This window comes from Wyeomyia smithii, chromosome 2 (assembly GCF_029784165.1).
Source record: "Wyeomyia smithii strain HCP4-BCI-WySm-NY-G18 chromosome 2, ASM2978416v1, whole genome shotgun sequence".
NCBI lineage: Eukaryota > Metazoa > Arthropoda > Insecta > Diptera > Culicidae > Wyeomyia > Wyeomyia smithii.
In genome coordinates, this window is record NC_073695.1 from 182,866,045 (window position 1) to 182,889,920 (window position 23,876).

The 23,876-nt window shown below is 37.2% G+C and overlaps 3 protein-coding genes across 4 annotated transcripts in view; all 3 read left to right on the forward strand.

The window, feature by feature from the left end:
• The first annotated feature begins 253 nt into the window (after window positions 1-253).
• Window positions 254-1,452, forward strand: LOC129722939 (exosome complex component RRP4). 2 transcript variants are annotated; one of them, XM_055676806.1, is made up of 3 exons: window positions 254-538; window positions 615-1,135; window positions 1,191-1,452. In XM_055676806.1, exons 1-3 carry the CDS (start codon window positions 414-416, stop codon window positions 1,427-1,429), a joined length of 885 nt encoding a protein of 294 aa, XP_055532781.1. In that variant the 5' UTR covers window positions 254-413; the 3' UTR covers window positions 1,430-1,452. The 2 variants fall into 2 exon arrangements, with proteins under 2 accessions (XP_055532781.1, XP_055532782.1); XM_055676807.1 differs by having other exon boundaries at window positions 406-538; window positions 590-1,135.
• Window positions 1,453-1,961: 509 nt separating this feature from the next.
• On the forward strand, window positions 1,962-10,065 carry LOC129724422 (BLOC-3 complex member HPS1). Its single transcript, XM_055679316.1, has 8 exons — window positions 1,962-2,071; window positions 2,309-2,599; window positions 2,655-2,798; window positions 3,312-3,424; window positions 3,484-4,400; window positions 4,479-4,594; window positions 8,256-8,464; window positions 8,577-10,065. Exons 2-8 carry the CDS (start codon window positions 2,477-2,479, stop codon window positions 8,752-8,754), a joined length of 1,800 nt encoding a protein of 599 aa, XP_055535291.1. The 5' UTR covers window positions 1,962-2,071; window positions 2,309-2,476; the 3' UTR covers window positions 8,755-10,065.
• A 6,502-nt stretch (window positions 10,066-16,567) lies between these two features.
• Window positions 16,568-23,876, forward strand: part of LOC129720811 (hexokinase type 2) — a 33,162-nt gene continuing 25,853 nt past the window's right edge. Inside the window, exon 1 of the mRNA XM_055672575.1 lies at window positions 16,568-17,325. Within this exon, the coding sequence (XP_055528550.1) occupies window positions 17,305-17,325 (21 nt within the window). The 5' untranslated portion in view covers window positions 16,568-17,304. The remainder of the gene's footprint in view (window positions 17,326-23,876) is intronic.

Consider the following 23,876-nt stretch of genomic DNA (forward strand, 5'->3'; position numbering starts at 1 on the left):
TGAGATTTGACAGCGATAGCATGACCTGCAGAAATCACTCGAATCGAAATGTGCAATACCACCCCGGGACTAGCTCATATCAAGGATTAGTCGAGTGGCTTATTTGACTGTATCATTTAGCTCATCTTCAGATAAAAATTTTTCATAATGTTCAATGGAGCGTTACATTGCGTTATATATGGATTTTATGCATTTCTAAACTCGCCACTAGAGGTGCTGCTATAAAACGTCATATTCACTGCTTTGCTCTGAGATGTGCCTTCTTGTTTATTTATCATAACCGGTATGCCAAATGAACCGCGATATTAGTGTTTCTGCATTCAGCTCAGCGCATGGTTTTCTGGAATTGTTAAATATCTATTTTTCGACTGTAACTGTGCTACCTTGAGTAACTCCAACATCTATATTTTTTAATGGCTTCAAACGTAATGATACGACTTGCTTCAGACAGAGTGAACCTATCGCTCTTGTCTGGGGATAATAATCCACGGCTTTTCACACCCGGAGAAGTGATCACAGCGCAACAAGGATATATGCGGTAAGTTGGGCGTATTTTTTGTGATAGTGAGTTAATAGACCAACCAAATAGAAATATATGCTTTCCTCATTTATAGAGGACATGGTACCTACATGGAAGATGAAGATATCAAATCGTCGGTAGCTGGTGTAATGGTTCAAGTCAATAAATTAATCACTGTCAAACCTTTGAAAGGCCGTTACGTTGGTGAAATCGGCGACGTGATAGTAGCACGGGTTATCGACGTGCAGCAAAAACGATGGAAGGTGGACACAAATTCTAGGCTTGATTCGATTCTTTTGCTGTCTTCCGTCAATTTGCCCGGAGGAGAGCTACGTCGACGGGGCGTCGAAGACGAGCAACAGATGCGTAAATATCTGCAAGAGGGAGACCTCATTTCAGCTGAAGTACAAAATGTACATTCTGATGGAGTGTTATCGCTACATACCAGAAGTTTGAAATATGGCAAATTGAGTCAAGGAATTTTGGTCAAAGTTTTTCCTTCACTGATTAAGCGAAGAAAAACACATTTTCACAATCTGCCGTGCGGTGCATCAATTATTTTGGGAAACAATGGTTTTATTTGGATTTCGCCTATGCTCAGCACTGATGGCGAAGGTAAGAATAAATAGATGGTTTTGTGTATCTATGCTAAGTAGTTTTACCCTTCTAGAAGGAGGTGGTTTTACGCAAAACCTGGATGAGTCGGTTTCGAAGCAAGACCGGGAAGTGATCTCACGACTGAGGAATTGCATTTTAGCGCTGGCCAATTGTAAAATGCTGCTCTACGATACGAGTATCCTCTATGCGTACGAAGAATCGTTGAAATACGAGGTACACGAACTGTTACACCAAGAAGCAATGTTCGATATAGCTTTTTTGACACAGCATAAATTAAGACTACAAGAGTAAATGAATTATTGCTACGTTTTGAACCATTGTTTTGAATGTTGGTGATGGTGATATTTCGAAAATAGACTGGTGACTAAAAACTACCCCTGTCCTAACTCCGTTTCGATCTGTGGGTCGTCTGTGTAATTCATTCAGATCTCGCGACTGGCAGTGAGATTTTAAAGTGCGTACAAACAGTATTTTCTGAGGGATTTTAATCAATCGTCTTGTTTGTCATAAATTAAATGCAAAATTAAAATTAATAGTTTTGTAGCGATTTAAAATGGGTGGTTTCTGGTATATTTTTTAGTTTTATGCTCTGATTCATAAAAAAGACTCAACCAAACCAAAATTTTCGACCACAGTTTCTTATCTTCATAAACGATAAGTTCTAGCCGTTCGATCCCAAACGCTCCAGATATTGCTCATAAACTTGCATACAACTTGTACGATTATAGAGTCATTTGTTTGGTTCGTAATGTAACGTATATCCTTATCTGTGCCGATTTGACAGGACGCCACCGAACCGTTTAATGTTTACGAAGATGTGAGAAAAGCAAGGGCACGAAAGTAATAATAATTTTATTAAAGGTCTATTGCGCAAGAATGAAACGATTTTTTCTTGAAGTTTGAACAAACGCTTGCAACATTATTTTAAAACGAGTAGGTACTAGTGTAGTTTTGAAAATATTTTCTGGAAAATCGGTTATATGTTTGCAACTTTGTCTCAACGTTATCTTCAATGATCATTCACTAGAAATATATTCTGAATAGTATTTCTAAAACACCCAACACCGTTGAATAAAATATGAATTATTAGTGGTTTGTGATGAATTGAGAAAAAAAATTTATAAACAAAGGAAGGTTTATTTTACCATAATTTATTTACTTATTTAACAGAACATTATTTCCGATAACGCGTAGCACTCCTCGATTCTACACGCTCTACATTGAATCACAGCCGCGCAGACAGCAGCTACTGGAAGTGCCAAACGAAGGAGGATTTTTTCAAAGACGAAGTTCTGATTTCCTATAGAAAACATTGTGTTTGGTAGTACATATTTGAAAATGGAAGGAGTATTGATATTTGATCACAACAATGATCTAATGTATCAAAATTTAAACGATGCTATGCGTGCCAAAATGTACAAACATGCAACCGAGCTTGGACTAGTGCAGGACGATAAAACTGTGAGCAAACATCATGCAATAGCATAGTAAAAATAATGTATTTAATAATTTCTAGGACATACGTGAAGATCTTGACAGTAACGTGTTGATACAAATCTTCAGTCCTCTAATCGCTTCGCAACGGATTATGATGTGTCAGTTTGATAATGCATATACTTCGATTCAGATGGAGAACAATTTGAACTTGGTATTCGATGAGGTAAGAATAGAAAAAGGAAACCTTAAAAGTGATACTGCGTTGCCATGCGTAATGAACCACGATGCTGTTCGAATGTCATATCAACAGAAACTCCACTAACTCAGCGAAACTTGAAAGGAATTCATTTTTCATAAATTATTCAAAATCGCGAACTATGATAATGTCGATTGCAAAATTTATACGGTCGTGTAAAAGTTCAAAATACTTAGTCATAGTCCAATGAACGTGCTGAAACGGTAATTCGACCACATTTGCATTCTTGTGGTTACATCTTACTGTCCGTATGGTATCATGTTGCTATTTAAAGGTCTAGGGTAGACATACCATTTTATTTGCGACAAATTGTAGGCTTCAATTATTGCGATATATAAAAATTCTGTTATTTTCAAGGCAAGTTATAAACCACACAGATAAAAAGTATTCTTGAGAGCATGCACTATTTTCATTGAATCGTAGTATAAGAAATCGTGCAGATGGCTACAATCATTCACCTCTAACGTTTTATCATTATAGTTCTTGGGTTATCTGTTTGTGCAAATAAGTACACTGGAAGTAGAACAAATCAAACGTGAGCTGGGTGTCTGCATATGTTTTCTGAAGCATATATGTGGTCCAAGTGTATACATGTAAGAGTTCTATACAATATAAACAACGATAAAAAATAACATCTCGCATTTGTTTCTAGAATTAAAAATGACACCAGAAAGTCTACAATGCTGACGAACTTGATAATTACGTACCGCAAGCTGTACCGCGAGAACCAAGGCGTTTTAGTAGAGGCTATCGAGCAGCTGTTGCTTAACGTTGACGTTAAAAATACTGTGGTATCTGCACTCCAGGCTGCAACGGAAAAACTAAAACAGGATCCCCACTCTCAACGCAGCCATTCGATCATGTTCGTTGGAAACAAATTCCTTTCGCTTTATAGCAGTCGTCAGGCACAGGAATTATCACCAGCGGATATGCTGTTTTTGAACATATTTTGTCAAACTTTAAATCGTGGAGAGAATTCCAAACGAATTGAATCGCATGTGTTATTTCTGCAAGGATCGAATAATCACAATACTTCTGGTTGCATTCCACATATCATCCACGTTTCGAAACTTTTTGACGATGTGTTTTTGGTTCTTTTGATAGAACATGGTAACATAAGTCTCTGTGGGAATTTGTACGACGTATTTTTCGCACTGCAGAAGTTACGAAATTTGCAAATGCAGATGGATGTCGAGAATTTACGTTCGGCTTTCGACGGTTTAGAAACGTACGTTAAACACTCAGTAGATTCGTTGAAAAAAATTAAACACAACACTCCAGAGGCAGATGAAGCTGTGAAACACTTTTTATCCAAATGGGATAACTTGCGTAAACGATATAGTGAGTTCTTTAAAACTTCCGATAGTGCATTGATAGTGAAGATCGAATCAAACATGCCAATGTTTGTTGAAGCGGTAAAGGAAGTCTTCAAACTACTCTGTGCTGAATGCAGCACATTGGAACACGGATTGCAAAGAGTATCAGATATAGCTGATATGGTCGAAGATAAACTAACGGAAGTTTTCAACTTTCTGCAGGTTAAATCACAGAAAAATTTCAGTATGGGATCATATCCTTTTCAAAACAATATTGAATAGCGTGAATTTTATGATATTTAGTAGCTTTTTCCTTGACTGATATCTTACACGTATCTAGAAGATTTTCCAGGTTTGGTCCACTTTATTCATATCGATAGAAACAATGGAAGAATTGTTGCACCTGGGCTGGATCAAGAAGATTCGTCTAATATTCTGAAGGAACGAGTGAGTATTATTTTAATGTTTTTCTCAATCCAAAAGAAAAATAAAATGACCATTAAATGGTCTGTGTGCGACCAGACCGAACCAAGCGCCATTTTTTAACAAATTGAGTTATTAACACCAGTGGATTTGAGAATTAATAATCTATCTTTCACAAAAAAGTGAAAGCATTAACACAGTTCATGATGATATCCCTGAAGCACCCTGCATAAAACATACGTGGTTGTAAAACTTTGAACGCTGATTACTGCTTGGTTCGGTTTGGCAGCCGTCCAAATGTCAATCGCAAACAACAACCGTTTAAAAGTCAGTGCTTCCTGTAACAGTACGTACAATTTATAATTGTTTTTCAATCTTTCTTTTCCATGGTTGTGTTTAAAATATTGAGGCAACCTGTTCAAACCGCGTAAATATATTTTGACATATTGCATCTCCGCTCCGCCTGGAAAGTAAAACATTTTAAAGGTTTTAAAAAATAGATGTTTGACTAATAACCAGTTTAATATTTCAAATCAAACCATTTTTGGCCTTTCTAAAAAATATTTTCTTCAGCACAAGCTTAAATTATATTTCTCACTGTAATGAAGTTCTATGAGTTGGCTCTATAAAGCTGGAATCATTTCTCACAAAATAACAAATTGGCGTACTTCATACGATTCTGGCAATCCAGAGATACATAAGCAGCTTTTTTTGCAAAAAATGAGCGTTGATACCTATTTTTTGCATACAAAATATACTTGAAGATGAAGTGAAAGCAGTTTGTTCTAACATTTTCAAATGTTTGTACTGATATACAAATAGAACCTGCTTCTTCATGATTTGTATTCTTCATCCACTATTTTTTCGAAACAGGAAATGAACTGATACGCGGGTCAAACCGGCTAGTTCAGTTCGATATTCGCCATTAAGTAAAAATCTTACATTTACCTCGTGAATACATTCTACTTGCACCCAGTATCTACTAATTGCGAGATTCAGCCAAGTACTCTTCTAGATACAAACAGTCACGAATCAGTTATCATAGTTTCTCGAAATTCGCTGCGCTTAAGGTGAAACTCCGTGCTGAAATCTTGCCCAAATTTTAAGATAATTTTTTTTAAAATCATTCAATTTACGTGTGCGAAATTTTAATCGATTGGTTGTACCGCTGGCGTATGCATATAGTAACAACTCAAGCGCCATTTATTAGGTGGAATCTGAGATTTTTACGATTAAAATTGTCAAAAATGTATGGACAAAAAGCACCGTCCAGTTTCACCTTAACAGTATGGTACGCGGCCTTGACGTCTATAAACAGGGGGATTATTAGGAGATCTCAATTTAAAAATTTTTTTCAATGTTATTGTTTGATTTGGCTGCACAAATGTTTCTATGGGCTAAAGATGTCATGCTTTGCTACGAATATTTTCTATTCACCGCTAATCAATGGCGTAGAGCTCAGGGCGGGGGAGGCTTTAGGGCTCAACTTTTTTTTTCAAATCAAATGTTGTACAAATGCATAAAACTTCGAGATTTAGTATTGTTCAGGAAAAAATCTTGAAAGTTTTTCTTAGGTAAGGCGCCAGATCTCGACGATTTATGCGTTATCAAGATATTTGGCCTTAAAAAAATCGAAATCGAATATTTGACGACTTTGAGACACGACTTTCAGAAGCCCGATTACGGATATGATAATTTTTTAAACCAGGAACTTGTAATACAAAAGACTTGAACCTAACCTTCTGAAACCCCGGTGAGAAACAATTCTCTTTTCCGATTTTTTCCCTATCATTCTCTGGCCTTTTAATTCTTGGGCTTGTTTCTGTCACCTAAAAAGGAAATTTTATCACTGCACTTTTTCGTCGCCTACTCAATTCACTGCCATGCGGTCATCATTGTTCGCAAAACAAGGTACAAGTATCAGAACTTTATTTTGACGAAAGAGTTTTCAGAAAATATACTATTTCATGTGCGAGTGAGTGATGTGAGTGCGCCAAACCACTATTTTTCTTAATCCGTTTTGCTTCATTGATGTAGGTTATTCTCTCTTCAATATTCTAAAGATCACATTTTTCATCAAAACCCCCGCCCTAGTTTGGGAACGAAAATAACGATATTTCAGGTTAAAATTTATTCATTTTGGTTAAGGAAATGCAGTTTACTAAATTTGCTCACATTTGATCATCGTTTGACCGATTGCAATTCGGTTTGTTGCAAAACGTCAAAAACTAGCTCTGGAGTTAAAATTTTCTGTAATTTCTTGCGAAATCATCAGTACCTATAGGTAAGTTCCGTTTTTGGCACGTTCTGATTATGACAGCTTTTGATTCCGATTTGGCTTCCAATTTTCAATCTTTTACTCTTTTACTAATTGGCGATCTAAAACTTAAACCTCATTGTTTTCTACAAATGTAAATAAACAAACTTTATTACACATTACATCATCTAGACTAACATTTGAAAAATTTTGAAATGAAACTTCTTTTTCTCATATCGTTAAATCTAAATAATGACGAGAGATTGTGAAAAGTTTTCAATGAAAAACTTCTAAAGAATTGTCTGAACTTTCATTTAAAGTTATAAATAAACTATATTTGAAATCGTACACTGAAAAATTTATTTAAAAACAAAAAATAATTTAAAAAAAGGTCATCTCAGATTTTTTCCGAACCACGTATATGGTAACTTGGGATTAGTTTACCATTTTTAATGTACAACAATTCAGTAGCTTCCGCTTTGTATAGATCCATAACGAGCCGGCCACGTCCTTACGGTCGTTAGGGTGAGGAAGGAGATTGTAAGGAAGGAGTTGTAACAGTCGTTGTTGTCGGAGACCAAATTTACCTCTGCATCTCCACGACTGCGACGGAGAGGAAAGGTTGCGTCACCGTGGTAAGTGACGGAATCTAACGATGTTGCGCACGAAGTTACCTCATTACGAAAGCGATGAGTATCTTTCTTGGTCAAACACCGCGAATCTATGCTTGCTCAAAGCTTATTAGTTTTTAAGTATTTGTTTATTACTATTTCCGAGAAAAAGAAAACGTTTTTCGGTTGACGCGGTTCGGTAAAAGGTATATACTGCGTAGTCATTAGATTTATCACGATATTTATCGACCAAACAACACATACTTTAATTTAAGACACGCTTATAGAAAAGCAACGGGTAGGCAATCTCCAGCAAAACGGTGAGACCGGGTTTATTTCTAAATTTCTATTGAAACGGCTGCAACGGAAAGAATGCGATTTCGATAGTGTTCGCAACTATGTGCAGGTCATCAATATTACCCGCACTATCGAAGTTGCCTCGTTTCCGGTAATACTAAAGTAGATGAAATGCATTGAAATTTCTGGTTAGACTGTTTTGCTACAACATATACAGTTGGTGCAGCACGTTTTCCTATTAGTTGCACGTGCATTTGATAGGCAATGTTTGTTTGAATTTGATTGAATCGGATGGCTGTGTTATCTCTTGAAATACACAACAGTGTCAAAGGAGCATGAATGACAATGAAACGACCTTTGCCTACTATCAGTTCCGCTGATATGCTCTCTCTAATTCTGTATTCCATAGCCAAATAACAGTAATAAATTCAGCTAAACTATCATTACACGGAAATTAATTCAACCCAGAACGTCTTTCACATATTTTTGGTGTAAAATGTCGTGTCATTAACTCTTCTAGATTTGGTCTATGGTGGAGCTTTCGCGTACTTATCTCCACAAGGGTAATATGTCAATGATCTGGAAGGACATCACCTATAGTTACGGTTACTTTCTCTGGTTCGAGGACATTAACGGAACGGCTCTGAAACCGAAGGAATTTCCAGATTTTTCAACCGTATCAACAAAGCCACAGCTGATACCCGGAATTCTAGCGGGCGACTATTATCAGTAAGTATTAGTTTTGTTGTATAATTTAGATTAACAGGATGGTGTGTTCAAGCCATACCCACTCGCTCGGAGGGATCGACGTTATTGTTTCACGTGCTTTTCTCATGTACAGGCGACTGATAGAAACTTGTTTCCCGAGAACGGCTGCGAATAAAATTCGCTGTTACGAGCTGTATTGCGTTCATCTTGGATTAGTGACATCAACTAACGTACTGGAGCATTGCCGGAGACTTGCCGTTACTATCACCGACTTGACTGGGTGCGTCGGAAATCCTATCGATTTACTGTAATTTCAACAAATTGTTTTTATGTCTAGTGTTTTAAATGTTAATCAAACTGCAACCTCGCTATTGAGGTTATAGTTGTGTTTTTAAACTTCGTTTTCTTTTGCTATTATTTTAACTGTTTAAGCTATGTGAGCTCCTGCGAAAAAAATACCTGCTGGATCAATCAAAGAAATAGTTATCGGTTTCCGTTATACTCTACTAAATTTTTTGGAAATAAATATTGAAATTCAGTCCGCAAATATATATTTCGACTGTGACATACAGTTTGCGGACTGAATTTCAATATTTATTTCCAAAAAATTTAGTAGAGTATAACGGAAACCGATAACTATTTCTTTGATTGATCTCAATCACTCTGCTAAGACGCTCGTTATAGATTTTCTTAACCTGCTGGATGTTTCGAAGAATGTTTAAATTTTTTCTCCAAAATAAGATTCGAACCGCCAAAAACAAAGTAAATTTTTAAAAACCAATCAAGCAGTCATTTTGGTTGAAATGTTCACTTTGCAGTCGTAATTGGATGTTATATTACAGTTAGCGCTGTAGACTGTTGACGCTACGCTGCTCTATTATGCAATCATAAATCAGCAAATCATCACCGCGTACCTTAGTTTAGTACAGGTACGTGTCTATTATGTGTCGCTTCCGTGCTAGTAGTAAACCAAGTTGATTTTTCAATGACCGGAGGATAGATGATGTCATGGTAGTTTTTGTGGTTTTAACGGAAATTTCCATTGTACAGAATCACAACTAAACCGTGACTTATGAAAATACCCTACAGGTTGGCAAGGAATATATCCGAAACAGATAGATTTTATAGAATCACAAACTTAAAACCAATGCGTTACTGCGAGTATTGATATGCGAGTTTCATTGGGAATGAAACATTTTCTAAAATATTTAAAAGGAAAAATATATTTCAGTATTTTTGATTGTTTCATTATAACTTACATCGTTAGTTTCTCTACTAGGCGTTTATGGCTGGTGGTAATAATATTCTATAATTGAAAATGCTGTGTGATCGAATCAGCTCAATTCACATTCCATAACTTACGGAGAGTAAGTATTACACGCCAAAAGCTCGCTATTTAACAAACAGGTTTTTGCAAACTACATTACTAGCCCAAATGTATTATTAAAATTTCACGATAAACTAAACATAGTTTGAATTAGTTAAAAAATCGGTACTTAAATATGATTATAAAAAAAATCGTAGATCTTTACAAATTTTTGTGATAAAATTGATATCTATCAAAAGTTTTTATTTTGTAATATATATTTTATTTAAACAGAAATATAATCAAAAATATCAGAGCAGACACGATTTTTTTGTTGGATGACATTCCCTATAACAATAAATTCAAAACGAGATTTAATTTAAAAACGGATTCTTCGCTCAAATGTTGGTAGCTACCTTTTATTAAACACCAGCGGACCTGCAGACTCCGTATTGCCGAAAATTGAATAAAAATTTGTATTGTACATTTTGGTTGAACTGTGAAAATTACTGCTTTAAAGAAAAAGCAATATACTCAAGATATGCTCTAGCTGTGTAAGAAATAACGGGTGACATCTTGAATTTCAAATTCTTACCAGCTGCTGCTAAAAAGGGAAATGTACTTGAAGAAAAACCGATTTATTTCTCATGAAAACACATTCATTGGCAACGAAAAAATTAATGAGCATTTGAGAAAGGTTCGTGACCGGCCTTCACGTCGATTTTCGAATGCATCTCTTGATTCTACCAATCAACTGTTTGCAGTTCGTTGCTCTCCAGTTATTTTTATCTGACCAAAACACATACCTTTCACCGGCATAGAATAGAATCAACATTTTCTTTTGCCGTGTCAAATATACTATTATTGATTAAAAAAAAAAACATTTTCTTCAAACAATCGTTCTGGTACACATCTTGATTGATAGCCAAACCACTGGACTTGAAACATGGTTTAGACAAGAAGAACGAGATCCTTTTTTGTCCTTAACTTTGGTCGGGCTTCCACTACCTTTCTGGCGAATTGTTATTGCGGTTTGCAAGAAATAATACGCTATTGAAACTGGAAGATTTTCGCTTTTAATAAAGTTTACCGTGAATTTCTTGCCAAGATTTTTGTGCAGTTCAATAAGTATTTTACAATGCCCTTGCGGAATGCTTCTTGTTTCGACGCCATTTTGAACAAAACTGAGCATGCATAAGCATAAAGAGCAGAAAGAGAGTTTACTGTATACGTAAACTCTCTTTCTGCTCATACTCTCACTTCTCTCTGAGAGTGTTTGTTGTTAAGTAAGTCTCGAAAAAAGTCCAAAATTTTAAATGTCACCCGTTGCGAGAAGCACGTATGCGAGGATTATAGACCGTTCCAGAAAGAAAGGGCACATCGTGAGTTCGTTAAGAAATGAGTATTTTTTATTTATATCAACTTTTCGTCTTACATTTGGTTTCTCAACAGTTCATGAAAGATTTCTGATAACTTTTTCATTTAGAAGTAATTTCTCGAACTTTTCCTCTAACATTCTTCATAAGGTTCTACACAGACTGATTAGTAACGATTTTAGACGCTCATGCCCATTCTCGTTTGATCTTTTCCGCTGGTATCCGCTGGTTGAACATGTTGGCGAGAATATCTCTTGCCCAACATCGTTCAATGGGACGATTGCCTTAGATAAAGCTTGTTCGCTTTTGTTGTTCAAATTGGGATCCATCGCTTTTATTTCGTCCACTTCGTGGCAGGTCCACAAGGCAGTCTTCCTCCCCGAGCTTCGGATCGTAGTACACACTAGAGATGGTCGGGTACGGGTATATTTACCCGATACCCGTACCCGACGGGTTCGGGTCGGGTTTCGGGTAACGCCAAAAAATATTTTTCGGGTTCGGGTCGGGTACGGGTTATTTAAAAACCAAGGCTTCGGGTTCGGGTCGGGTACGGGATTAAAAAATTCTCAACTGGTCGGGTACGGGTAATTTGATTTTCGTGCATTATGAGAATTCAATTATTACTTTTCAAGCCTAGGTGTTTTAGCATAGTCTTGGTCTTCGAGGGAGAAACGGATACGAAGCTGTGGGTGTGTTAAATGAACCAGAATGAGCTGTCAATTTGAACTAGAAGTAAAAAGCATCTCTGGACCCTTCAATGTTCGCCATTTACGTTCTCCCCGATCGTTTTGATAATTGACGTTTGTTGTCTTTTTAACTGGGAATCGTCCCAGTTACGAGCGCCCAGTTAAAAAGAAACCCAGTTGAAGCGTGCCCAATTAGAGAATAGTTACTGTAGTGAGATATGAAATAGTGAAATTATTGTAACTCTGCGCAAGTCTGTGTAAATGTATATAAACTTAAAACTCGAGTGATTTTCAAAAAACTTCCATCGGAAAACATCTCGTCCAGCCAGTTTGCATCACAAACATAGATTAATAAAATAGAGGGGTCCACTATAGGTTGATTTACCCTATTCTTCTTGTTGTTTCGATCTGGTTCATTATAAAGTTATTATGAATCTTTCAAAAAAATTCTATTGAATTTTTAATAATCACTCGAAAACAGAATAAAAATGTTCAGTTGTTTATATGAACCATACGATCAACATACATAATAAATCATTGAAGTCCCTGATCAATTTTAATATGAGGTAATGAACACGAAAAATGGAACCCAAATTCCCCGTACACAGTTATGAATAGATATTTTGCTGCGTGATAAGAATGGTCAAATTTTTCAACATCAGACGAGCGGACGTTCTTAGTGACAGATGCTACGAAGGATTCCAGAAGGACGAGAAATCACATATGACAATCAGTGCATAAAATGTGCTAGGTAGCCAAGTATTTTGAAAAAAAAAAAAAAAAAAAAACAATAAAAAAATAAAATAAAAAAAAAATCCAGGACGGGTCGGGTACTGGCAATTTCGGGGTATTTTTCTTTCGGGTACAGGTCGGGTTCGGGTAGCTGGAAAACCAAAATTTCGGGTTCGGGTACGGGTATTTTAAACAAACCCGACTTCGGGTTCGGTCGGGCACGGGTTTGAAAATTTTTGATGAGTCGGGTACTGGTAACAAATTTCCCATACCCGACCGTCTCTAGTACACACAACTGTCACATCAACGTTCTCAAGTTTCACCAACTTCCTGAGTGATAATCTGTGCACGATGGCACGTCGTTTTTCAACGGAAATTTTTTTACCAACCAAATGTAGACCAGTTACAGTAAAGCATCAATTCCACTTTAATTTCGAAGTTCATTTGTTTTAGCAGTCAACACTACTCGTTCGCTTAACCGTTTAACAGAATCATTGCACTATCGAAAATACATTTATTGTTACGCAAATCTTGCATCGTTCTATTTCACGCCTACAAATCGTTTTGCAAGCGACTCTGAGCTTAAAGATTGGCGATCATTTTCTGACCTTTACAAAGAGGTTTCGGCCATTCTGAGCTTAACTTAAGATTGTTTTCTTTTCTGGTCTTTTCTGGCCTTTAGAAGAGGTTTTCGGGTGCTCTGAGCTTAATTTGGGATCATTTTCTTCTTTGGCATTTTCTGGCCATTAGAGAGAGTTTACGGCGATTTTGAGCTTAATTTGGGATCATTTTCTTTTTTTGGCATTTTCTGTCCTTTAGAAGGGGTTTCCAGCGATTCTGAGCTTTATTTGGGATCATTTTCTATTTTGGCCTTTTATGGCCTTTTGAAGGGAGTTTCGGCGATTCTGAGTTTAATTGGGGATCATTTTCTATTTTGGCCCCTTAGAAGGGGTTTTAGACCATTTTGAGCTCAATTTGGGATCATTTTCTATTCTGGCCTTTAGAAAAGGTTTTCGGCGATTCTGAGCTTAATTTGGGATCATTTTCTGTTTTGGCCTTTAGAAGGAGTTTTCGGCGATTCTGAGCTTAATTTGGGATCATTTTCTATTTTGGCCTTTTCTGGCCTTTAGAAGGCGTTTTCGGCGATTCTGAGCTTTATTTGGAATCATTTTCTTTTTTAGCCTTTTCTAGCCATTAGAAGGGGTTTTCAGCGATTCTGAGCTTAATTTTGGATCATTTTCTGTTTTGGCCTTTAGAAGGGGTTTTTGATCATTCTGAGCCTAATTTGGGATCATTTTCTGTTTTGGCCCTTCCTGACCTTTAGAAGGGGTTTTCGGCGGTTCTTAGCTTGATTTGGAATCATTTGGGTTTTTGGCCTTTTCTGGCCTTTAGAAGGGGTTTTCGGCGATTCTAAGCTTAATTTGGGATCATTTTTCATTTGGTATTTCCAGGCCTTTAGAAGGGGTTTTCGGCCATTCTGAGCTTAATTAATTTGGGATCATTTTCTTTTCTGGCCTTTAGAAGGGGGTTTCTAGGTTTTTGAGCTTAATTTGGGATCATTTTCTTTTTTGGCCTTTTCTAGCCTTTAGAAGGGGTTTTTGGCGATTATGAGCTTGATTTGGAATCATTTTATTTTTGCCTTTGCTGGCCTTTAGTAGAGGTTTTCGGCGATTCTGAACTTAATTTGGGATCATTTTTTTGGCCTTTTCTGCCTGCAGAAGGCGCCACCAAAATTAAATAATGCGCATAGTATGTGCTACAAGTTCGGACTACGGACTAAGCGCGAAAAACAATCATAAGAATTACTAAAATAATTAGAAAAAAAGGTTGGATGCAACGGCCTCCGGTTGTTGAGCTAGTTGTTTAAAAATAAATGTTGAGATGTTTTGTGATGAAATAATTATTTACTAATATTTATTCAAAATTTATATTGTGTGTTCTGCCACAAACTATGACATATCAACACTATTTCATATATTTTAATTTTCATTTTATTAAAAGATTGTAATCGCTTCCGAAGTTAAGTAGAAGAAATGGGTATATTTCCTCTCTGCTCCTTGGCTTGAGATACGAAGCTGGTCTAACAAACCATTCAACGCATATGCGAATCCAAGCTCGGAAGAGAGTTCCAGTACCAGTCCTCTATACTAATAGTGGATATCAGAGCCTTTGCCCAATAGAATGAGTATAGAGGTCAGGTTTCAACAGGTGAATATAAGTAGCTAAACTTTAGTTTTTGTATACGACTCCGAAAATGAACACTCTTCTATGATTTTTTTCTTCGAAAAATTATATTGTTCCATGTCAATCATACAACTCGCTTATCATCACTTATCAGGGCTGTAATTTCAAATGATCCTCTTGATAGCGGTCAGTATATTTACGAGCTAAACGTATAGCATTTGATACGAAACCGAGGTGCAATCAGGCTTGTAAACGGTCACCATTTTCATTTGATCTCGCTTCCTTAGCAAGCGTCACAGTCGACTTTCGCTCGTAAACGTAAAACAACCAAACCATCGCCGCTCAGCCGACAGAAAGAACAGGATAGTCAAACGACACTCGCGTATCAAAGAGATGTACACTGTCAATCGTTTAGCGATGTTATTTCGGCCTATTTCTGTCTACTTCGTTCATCTATGTTGAGAAATATTATTACAAGATCAATGATATAAATAATTTTCAGAATACACGCATTCAACGTGCGTAATTCGCATTACTAGAAAAAATGTCAAAATACGTTTGAGGAAAATAACGTCGTGATGGCGATACTCATTTGACATGTTTGTTTAAGAATGTATTCAGACAGCGAGCCTTGGTAGCGTCAGAGGAAGAAGAAGACGATTATCGCAGTGAAAAGTGGTTCTACCGTGACCATTTCGAAGCCTGGGTGCAATCCGCACAGTTGAACAATAATCTTTGCCACACCTAATATGTGCCTACGAACCAAGGGGTTTACTCTAGACACTCTATCGCGGGGGTTCTAGCCTAAGATTGCGCACATAGAAAACAGTTATACTTTTTCATCAAACAGGGAGCCTAGTGCATTTGTAGATTTATATCTTGAATGAACGCGCACGACGTTCCCACACAGAATGTGACATCAATTGCCCTCTGAGTGCCTTGAATTTGTTATTTGGTGCGTCACATCGAATGACAAAAAACCAATTGCAGTCATTGGTTCTTGATGCTTAAAATTAAAATCTAAAGTTAATACATTACATGGCAGCGGCATTACTAACAAGGGCCCTCCAAGTTAGCATTTAGTGTTCACCATATTTTGGTTTATAAACACATGATGTTTTTTTATGGAGAAAATGTAAACAAAAATGTTTTAGTACTAAAAAAACAAAACACAAAAAAACAAACACCGACAGTTTGACTTCGGTAACTCATGGTTTGCATAGCGTCGTCGCTGAGAAGTAACATTTAATTAAGCCTCATGATACACTTCACATGCATGACTTTACTCTTACCCGATCAAATGATTATAACAAACAAACATAACAAGCTGAACTGGATAGAAATAACAAAGCCAGTAATATTCTTGATATGCCAGAATGATAAAAGGTACAGAGTTATATCAAATTCATTTATCATACAGTTGAATGTTCAAAAGTGTGTATTTTTAAACTATATTTATAACAAAATTTATTATTCAATTGACAAAATTGTACATTCTAACCAATTCTGATCTTTTTCTGCCAAAAACCTTACAAAACATGCTATAATTTGTCATAATCAGTGAGTAATTTTGATAGGAATTTTGATATTTTAACTAATAACGAGACCAAGATTAGAACACAATTTGATACAAAAAGTTCGTAACAAAATATCAAGACTAGTTGTAATCCTGATATTTTTGATTGATCGGGTACTATATTCGACGATACAATACTGTGTGTCAGCGAGCATTTCGTATTGCTGTCTGATTTGGTAGTCGTAAAAACTAATTCTTAACTAATATTCGTTACACTGGCGTTGACTTTTCTCTGACCGATGGCTCACGACTAGCGCTAGTTGTGATTCGTGTCCTGCTCGGATAAGTTCAGTCATTGCAGTTTGTTTGTTTTCGAAGAAATTGTCGTTGGAAGCAACGTTCGAAAGTTCTTGATCTTGATTTTGCGTTGCGAGGCATTTTGCACTCATCAAGTTCTAGTTTGAAGCCGAATTGACTAGACACAGTAAAGCAGTAGATGTAATTGATGCAAAAAGAACCTAGGCAAGTGTCGGATTACGTGAGTCTCCTCCCACAGTCAATTGAATGAAGTTCGGTTTAAACATGCAATTAAAATCATTATTGGCTCAAGTGTTCCTATCCGTTACAGTTGCAGTCTGACAAAAGTTACTTATCAGTTGTTCCAAAACAGCTTTGGTTGGCAGTTTAAGATTATATTTTCTTCCTTAGCCAAATTAAAAAACTTCTGAGTTTACATAACAGCAAGTTCATACAAAGATCAGTGCTTTATTTTCTACTTATCTTGGTATTCGAAGGAAGAACTGTGTTTAGATCGCGATCGCGATAAACTGGTAAACTGCTCGGCGCAGGCGTGACGAGTGATTGATTTGTCGATAACCTGAAATTTCATTAATACCAGTTTGCCGATTAGTGGACGCGTGTATTTTTACCACATTACATACGAGAGTGTTGCAAGTAGTTTACAAATTCAACAGCTAGTTGCAGACAGGCACATTTCCAGTGCTGCGTGAGCTCTTGTTTCCTGAACTTCCAGACAGTAGAATTCCAGAGACTACCACATCATGTACGAACCGACTGAAGAGGTAAGAGTGCCATTTTAGTTCCATTCATTCGAACGGTGTATATTGATTAGTTTGAAATGTCAATCTTCATCTGACTGGTTTTGTGATATTGCGTAACTGGATTTGTTTTTTTAAAGAATAAGATAAAAACGAAATAGATAATGTTATACTGTTTGAGACTGTTTAAACAACTGTTATGAACAATTACGATTAACGAAAGCTACGGGATATGTACTAAAATAAAATTTAATCCCAAGCAAATGATAGGTTTTCTTCGGTTCTTAATACACTAAGGTCGCTTTTTACACGGTTTTTTACGCGGATTCCGGAATTCACGCGGTATGCTTTCATCGCGCATCTTACACATACACAGAAATGACATCATGAGTAGTGATTTGCCTTAGAGAATGTGGCACTGATCTATTCATACTTAGAACAACGGTGTAATACAGTATGTTTACTTTTAATTCATTGCAATAAAACTGAACGAAACGAGTACAGTTTTACAATCTTTTTTTTTTCATTAACGAATGAAACCAAATCTTGATGAAAATATAAAATTGCTAGATTGCAATAGAACTTTTTCTACCAGCACCCAGTAACACTAATAAACTCCAGATTCGAGTGGACTAGAAATCAATACGCCTCTTAGATGGTCAAGATGTACGATGCTGGTTTACCAATCCAGTCATCGTACGTTTGAACTTCGACTCGGAAAAGAATGTTGTTGCTAGTAGAATCGTGAAGCTAGCTCCGCAGTGGTCCTGTATATAAATGGCTGTAAAGCTTATTGGCCATTATTAGCTGTCAAGTCTGAGTTCAATAAACAGAAAGGTCAATTGTCAATGGGAAACAGTCTTCCGTCAAGATTAAGGATTGTTGCTGCGTCTTTAACAAGTGTTGAGCCCTGTTCACGTTCACTACGCCCATTTCTACGCTTCAGGTATACTTCCTAAACTATTAGTAAACTAAGAGGAATCATAAATAACAACCCGCATATTGAGCAGGCTCACTAGATAAAATTTAAATTATTGTGTATTGCATTAGCTTGGGCTTTGATGCTGATGATTTTAATGCGAAACGATACGAAGCTCACAAGATTTGTAACCTAAATTTGAGAATCCACGAGCTTAGCAATTTAGTAAAGTAGTTTACATATACGAAAATACTATTTTCAACAATTTTGGTTAAGTAACTATGAAAGATTGCTGGCTCATGCCCAATGGATTTGGTATACATTACTGATGTTTATCACTGAGTTTGAAAAGATGACCAAAATAAAAAAAAATGCACAGTAGATGTGTTTTTTGAAGTACTTCGAGAAAATGTTGAAGCCAGTTTTGAAGCGTTTCGCAAATTTGCATCAGATATGATTACACTTTATCACCATAGTTATGATTACACTTTATCATCATAGTTGATAATCATATTCTCGCCATCAATTAATTGCATGTTTTCAATATTCATCGTCCTCCAGTGATAGCTTTAACATAATGTTTGATTTTTAGACCTAAAGATAATGAACCGGATTCTTAGGTACTTTATCAAGTAGATAATCAACAGGTCAATAATTCGATGTAAAAGACGTCTAAGTTTCATGTCAAAGCCATTTAGAGCCATTGATAAAAAAGGAGATTAGTTGGAATTGGCTATTATCTGATTGCGCTCGAGAGGTTACGTAAGGTTACGTAAATAAGTCAAACTAAGGGCATCGGTATATTAGCGCGAAGCTCATGCGATGCTTTTACTTATAACTTTATCTTTGGTCTATAAATTTCCCTTTTATTCGGTCTGTGTTAAGAATTAGTTTTGGTTTGAATTTTTACAAAAAAAATGTATCATGAAAAAGTCATAGTCCCTATTCATCAATTCAATGTCATCGCAGATTACTGGCGAAGGTAAAGCGATCATCAATGCAACACTTGCAAGAATGATGAAATTTCCAATGCAATTTAAAAAATTTATCCGTACACATGTGCAATGAAATGTGTTGTGATCAGAGTGCCTCTGTGCGTGATTCGGAATAAAAACTTCGATCGCTTATGTATCGGTGCAAATGGTCTGCAGCCAGATTTGCAGTGACGTCAGTTGCATTTACCTAGGGACGTTGCGATACCATTAAACATCGATACTTAGGATCGATACCTGTATCGAGAGCAAGTACTGATATTCCGATAGTATTGAGGCTAACGTATCGATACCTAAATGTATCGTTGTGCGATACCAGTTATTCAAAATATAAGTCATAATTCTTTTTATTATTTATTCCTCAAGATAAAACGTTTAATTCAATTAAACCATTTATATAGACCATTTTACGAGACGTTTCTGAACTCATTCTATGAATGAAATTTTGACAGAAAGCTCGGAACCGCTGACATAACGCACGTAAAAGCAACATCATCAACAGCAGAATACGTGACACCTGTCAGTTCGTAAAATAGTCTATAAATTTACTGAATCTAGAAACATTAGCTTCTCCAGAAACTTAGTCGAAAGTAGATTACGCTTTTCCTTAATAATTGATCCTGTTTTCGAAAAGAGCCGCTTGCATGGCTCTGTAGATTTTACCTCCGGATCTGCATGACCGTAGAAAAGGATCGTTCCCGTAAGTTAATCTATACAAATTTCTGTTAAATTAGCATTGCCTGGCATGCATGCATGCGATGCAAGTTTTCTGCTTCGTTCGTTCTTCTTTACAGGGTTGTTTTGAGTCTTTTCGATACTGAGAGGTGTGTATCGATATTGATGAAGTATCGCTGGCAAAACATCGATACCAAATATCCGAGTATCGGAAGTAGAAGGATCGATTCTGTATTAGTATCGATGGTATCGCAACGTCCCTACATTTACCTCCTTTCGATTTTGGAGGTGTGTCGTGGCATTTCCATTCATTGCGCAAGGTAGCATTCGAGTATACTTGAATATAGACGTTATTATTTCGTTTCATTACCCATTTCACCCTTTCATGTGTTCTATACCGAAATAAATATTATTATAAACTTATACTCGCGCAGCTACTGACACGTTTCGGTGTTTACTGATACGGCAAACGGCTCACCCTCTATACTAGGAATGTCCATATTATCTGGGACCAATATGAGGATCGCATGAGGATTACTTTTATTTGGGTTAAAAAAAGTATACACGCACTTATTTCGCCACCTTCAATCTTGTGATCTCAGCTCGTAATCGCTTTTACGTATATCTTTGATGAAGGAAAGATCAACATTTTACTGCGACCATTCTATTATAAACTAGAGGTATGGGGAACCACACTTATTCAAGCCACTTACTAGTTAGTTGTATTCTCGTGATACGTGGTGAAGGTGTGTAAGTAACGCAATGTAGAGTGAGTATCGATAAGCAGTGTTGCTAGTTCCTCATTTTGCATAATTCGCTGTAATTGTTAGCAATCATCCAAAAATATTCAAATTTTGATAGACAATCCTGATTTCAGAAAACTTTTGCAATCATATTTCAGTCATCTCTACTGCATTCTGCATCACTGGCCTCTTGCCAGTTAAACTAAAACACACTAAGGTCGCTTTTTACGCGTTTTTTACGCGGGTTTCTATCTACGCGGATTCCGGAATTAACGCGTTTTCTATATGCGGATTCCGGAATTTACGCGGGTTTTTTACGCGGATTCCGGAATTTGCGCGGTATTTTTTTTTGCGCGAATTTCGGTTCCTCTTCATTCGGATTGCAGAATAAACGCAGGTTTTTTTACGCGGATTCCGGAATTTACGCGTTTTTTTATACGCGGATTCCGGAATTTACGCGGTTTTTTACGCGGATTCCAGAATTTACGCGGTTTTTTACATGTATCTCCCGCGTAAAAAGCGACTTTAGTGTAATACCCGCAACTGACTCGTGAAATGTGATGAGACCTTTTGGTTTTGGATACAGAGAGTATAATTTAATTCTACTATCTGTCGCAAAGAGCGATTTTTTCATATTCCTAGTTTGAAACTATTAGTGGTACACACAAACATGGATAACTTATCCTGTATTCGTGGTGTTCTGTTTATTAAATATACAAACTTAGAAATCAGGGTGTACAGGATAACTGAGGACTTGTTTATTAGACCGGCATCGTTGCTTTTGGCCTACTAGGTTTTTATGAGAGACTTAAGCAGGTATTAGACGAAGCAATTATTTGCTATTTTTGGTACGTATTTTATTTTGTGCAAATAAAATTCGTACCAAAAATAGCAAATGTTTGCTTCGTCTAATACCTGCTTTAGTGTTTCCCATGGTTAGAATATTTTTAAGAGCAAACAATAGTTTTGTAAAGGGATGTATGCTTTACAGTACAATCTTAGGTTAAAATAATGTAACTCGAACCATTCAGTTATAGTATAAGCTCTGGATTTTTTTTGTAATTCTATATAAAGGTGGTTGAATAACATACTTCCTACTTGCAAAAGTGGAAAATCTCTCCCAATGCTTCTAAAACTCAATTGATAATTTTTCCTTATGAAACTAGGGCTTTTTCCTCAAGCAAAACAATAATCACGTTGTCAAGATGAATGGGGTTATTTTAAGTTGGTCTAACAAGGTTAAGTACTTGGGACTAATTTACGATGAAATACTCATTTTCGAAGAGCACATACATTAAGAGTATACTAGCAAAGTGCATCAAATATACGAGATGTTTGTATCCTTTCATTAACAGGAATTCTAAACTTTGTTTAAAGAATAAACTTTTGATTTACAAACAAGTTTTTAACCAGCAATGCTTTATGCTGCACCGATCTGGTTTTGTAGATGGTTAACTTCGTGCGGTAGTGAATTTTATTCGAGCGGAGCGTCCTCCGGAGTCCAAAGTAGACACGATTTCCTGCCATAAGGCGTTGACGAACTGCTCTGCTGCTGTCGTTGTCAGCAATCACTAGTGAGCTCAGGTACACGAACTCGTCTACTACCTCGATTTCAACACCGCTTATATGAATTCGTGGTGGGAGGTTGATACTGTCTTCTCTGGAAACTCTTCCTCTCAGGTACTTAGTCTTCGATGCGTTTATGGCTAGTCCAATTCGTCCGGCTTCAGCCTCTGCCAGTCTCATGTACACCTCCGTCATCTTCTAAAGGGTTCGTGCTACAATACCCTCTTCGAGATTCGAAGGGACTCGAGAGTGTCCCCGAAACTTGAACTACGCACATCACCCGATCTATCGTCGACTTGACCAACCGTGTCAGTTCATCGTACGCCGATTTCAAATCGATAATCTCGATGGATTGTGTCGTACGCCGATTTAAAATCGATAAACAAATTATGTGTAAGCACATTATATTCACGGCATTTCTGTAGGACCTGCAGAACCTCGAATATTTGTTCCGTGTTGGCGCAGTACAGTAGGTGCAGCAATCCAACTTGTCGCCTATTTTGTAGATGGGGCACAGTATACGCTCCATCCACTTCTCCGGCACTACCTCCTTCTCCCAAATCTTCGCAATAACCCAATGTAGCGCCTTGGCCAGTGATTCGATACCGTGTTTCTACAGCTCGCTGGGGAGTTCGTCAGCTCCAGCTGCTTTGTTGTTTTTCAGCCGGCCGATCTCCTCTTTGACCTCCTAACGGTCAGGGGCTGGAATTCTGTCATCATCTGCGCGTACACCGAGATCTACGTCCTCTGCTACATCGCCGTTAAGGTGCTCGTCGTAGTAATGCTTCTACCTTTCAATCACCTTATATTTGTTCGTGAGAAAGTTGCCGTCCTGCACATGTCGGCTTGTAGCACGTAGCCTTAGGTGGTGCCACAGCCGTGATAAAAGGTAGCCTCTCGATGTACGCTTTTCCATACCTTCTGTCCCGACCAGCAAAGTTCTTGCAGTGCTACGATTTCGAAATTGCGTGGATTGAGTTCTTCATATATGAACCTGTCACAGCCGTGAAATTCTGACGATCTGCAGTTCCATGTACCGAGTTTCAAATCGTAGTCCTTATTTCCTCGCATAGGTCTGTGCCGATTGTTCCGATGCGTATTTACTTCTTCGGTATTTGCAACATTTGGTGTTTTGCGGGGCGGCTTGTTGGACCTTCCCCAAGCCTCTGTCTCGCCGAGGGACCATCGTGTCAGCTCTGTTCAGAGTCCCGTGCTGACATCAGGATGCTGATCAGCTACTCCTAACATGGAGATCAGACACTGTTTTGAGCCGCTCAGGTTGGCGAAGCATTTCCTCTGCCGTATGGTTAACGCGCCAATGATCGCGTCGCACCTTCTCACTTAGATATTGTGGAATGACAACATTGCCCTAGCAACGAAAAACAGTTGTGTCAATGCTTCAACTGGTAGTCAATTGTATCATATGACTCGTGGAGGCGTGAAATAGGAAATTGTGAGGGCCACCTAAAATAAATTTTGCTCGAATGCGATACCATTAAACTAACTTAACGATTCTGTCAACATATATGATGTCTACGTCAGGAAAATGAGCCAATTACCAATCTCGACATTGAAAGTTTTCTTCGTATTTCCACGACGACGTAAGAAAATTATTGTGGCATGAAAATTTTGAATATTCCAGTCAACCAATGCTACATTCCGTACAGCTGTATGAAAGCT

Coding starts and splice junctions, on each gene's coding strand:
- LOC129722939 (XM_055676806.1), top strand. CDS start 414: ATGGCTTCAAACGTAATGATACGACTTGCTTCAGACAGAGTGAACCTA. Junction 539..614: donor GCGCAACAAGGATATATGCG/GTAAGTTGGGCG, acceptor CCTCATTTATAG/AGGACATGGTACCTACATGG. Junction 1,136..1,190: donor GCTCAGCACTGATGGCGAAG/GTAAGAATAAAT, acceptor TTACCCTTCTAG/AAGGAGGTGGTTTTACGCAA.
- LOC129724422 (XM_055679316.1), top strand. CDS start 2,477: ATGGAAGGAGTATTGATATTTGATCACAACAATGATCTAATGTATCAA. Junction 4,595..8,255: donor CTAATATTCTGAAGGAACGA/GTGAGTATTATT, acceptor TAACTCTTCTAG/ATTTGGTCTATGGTGGAGCT. Junction 8,465..8,576: donor CTAGCGGGCGACTATTATCA/GTAAGTATTAGT, acceptor TCTCATGTACAG/GCGACTGATAGAAACTTGTT.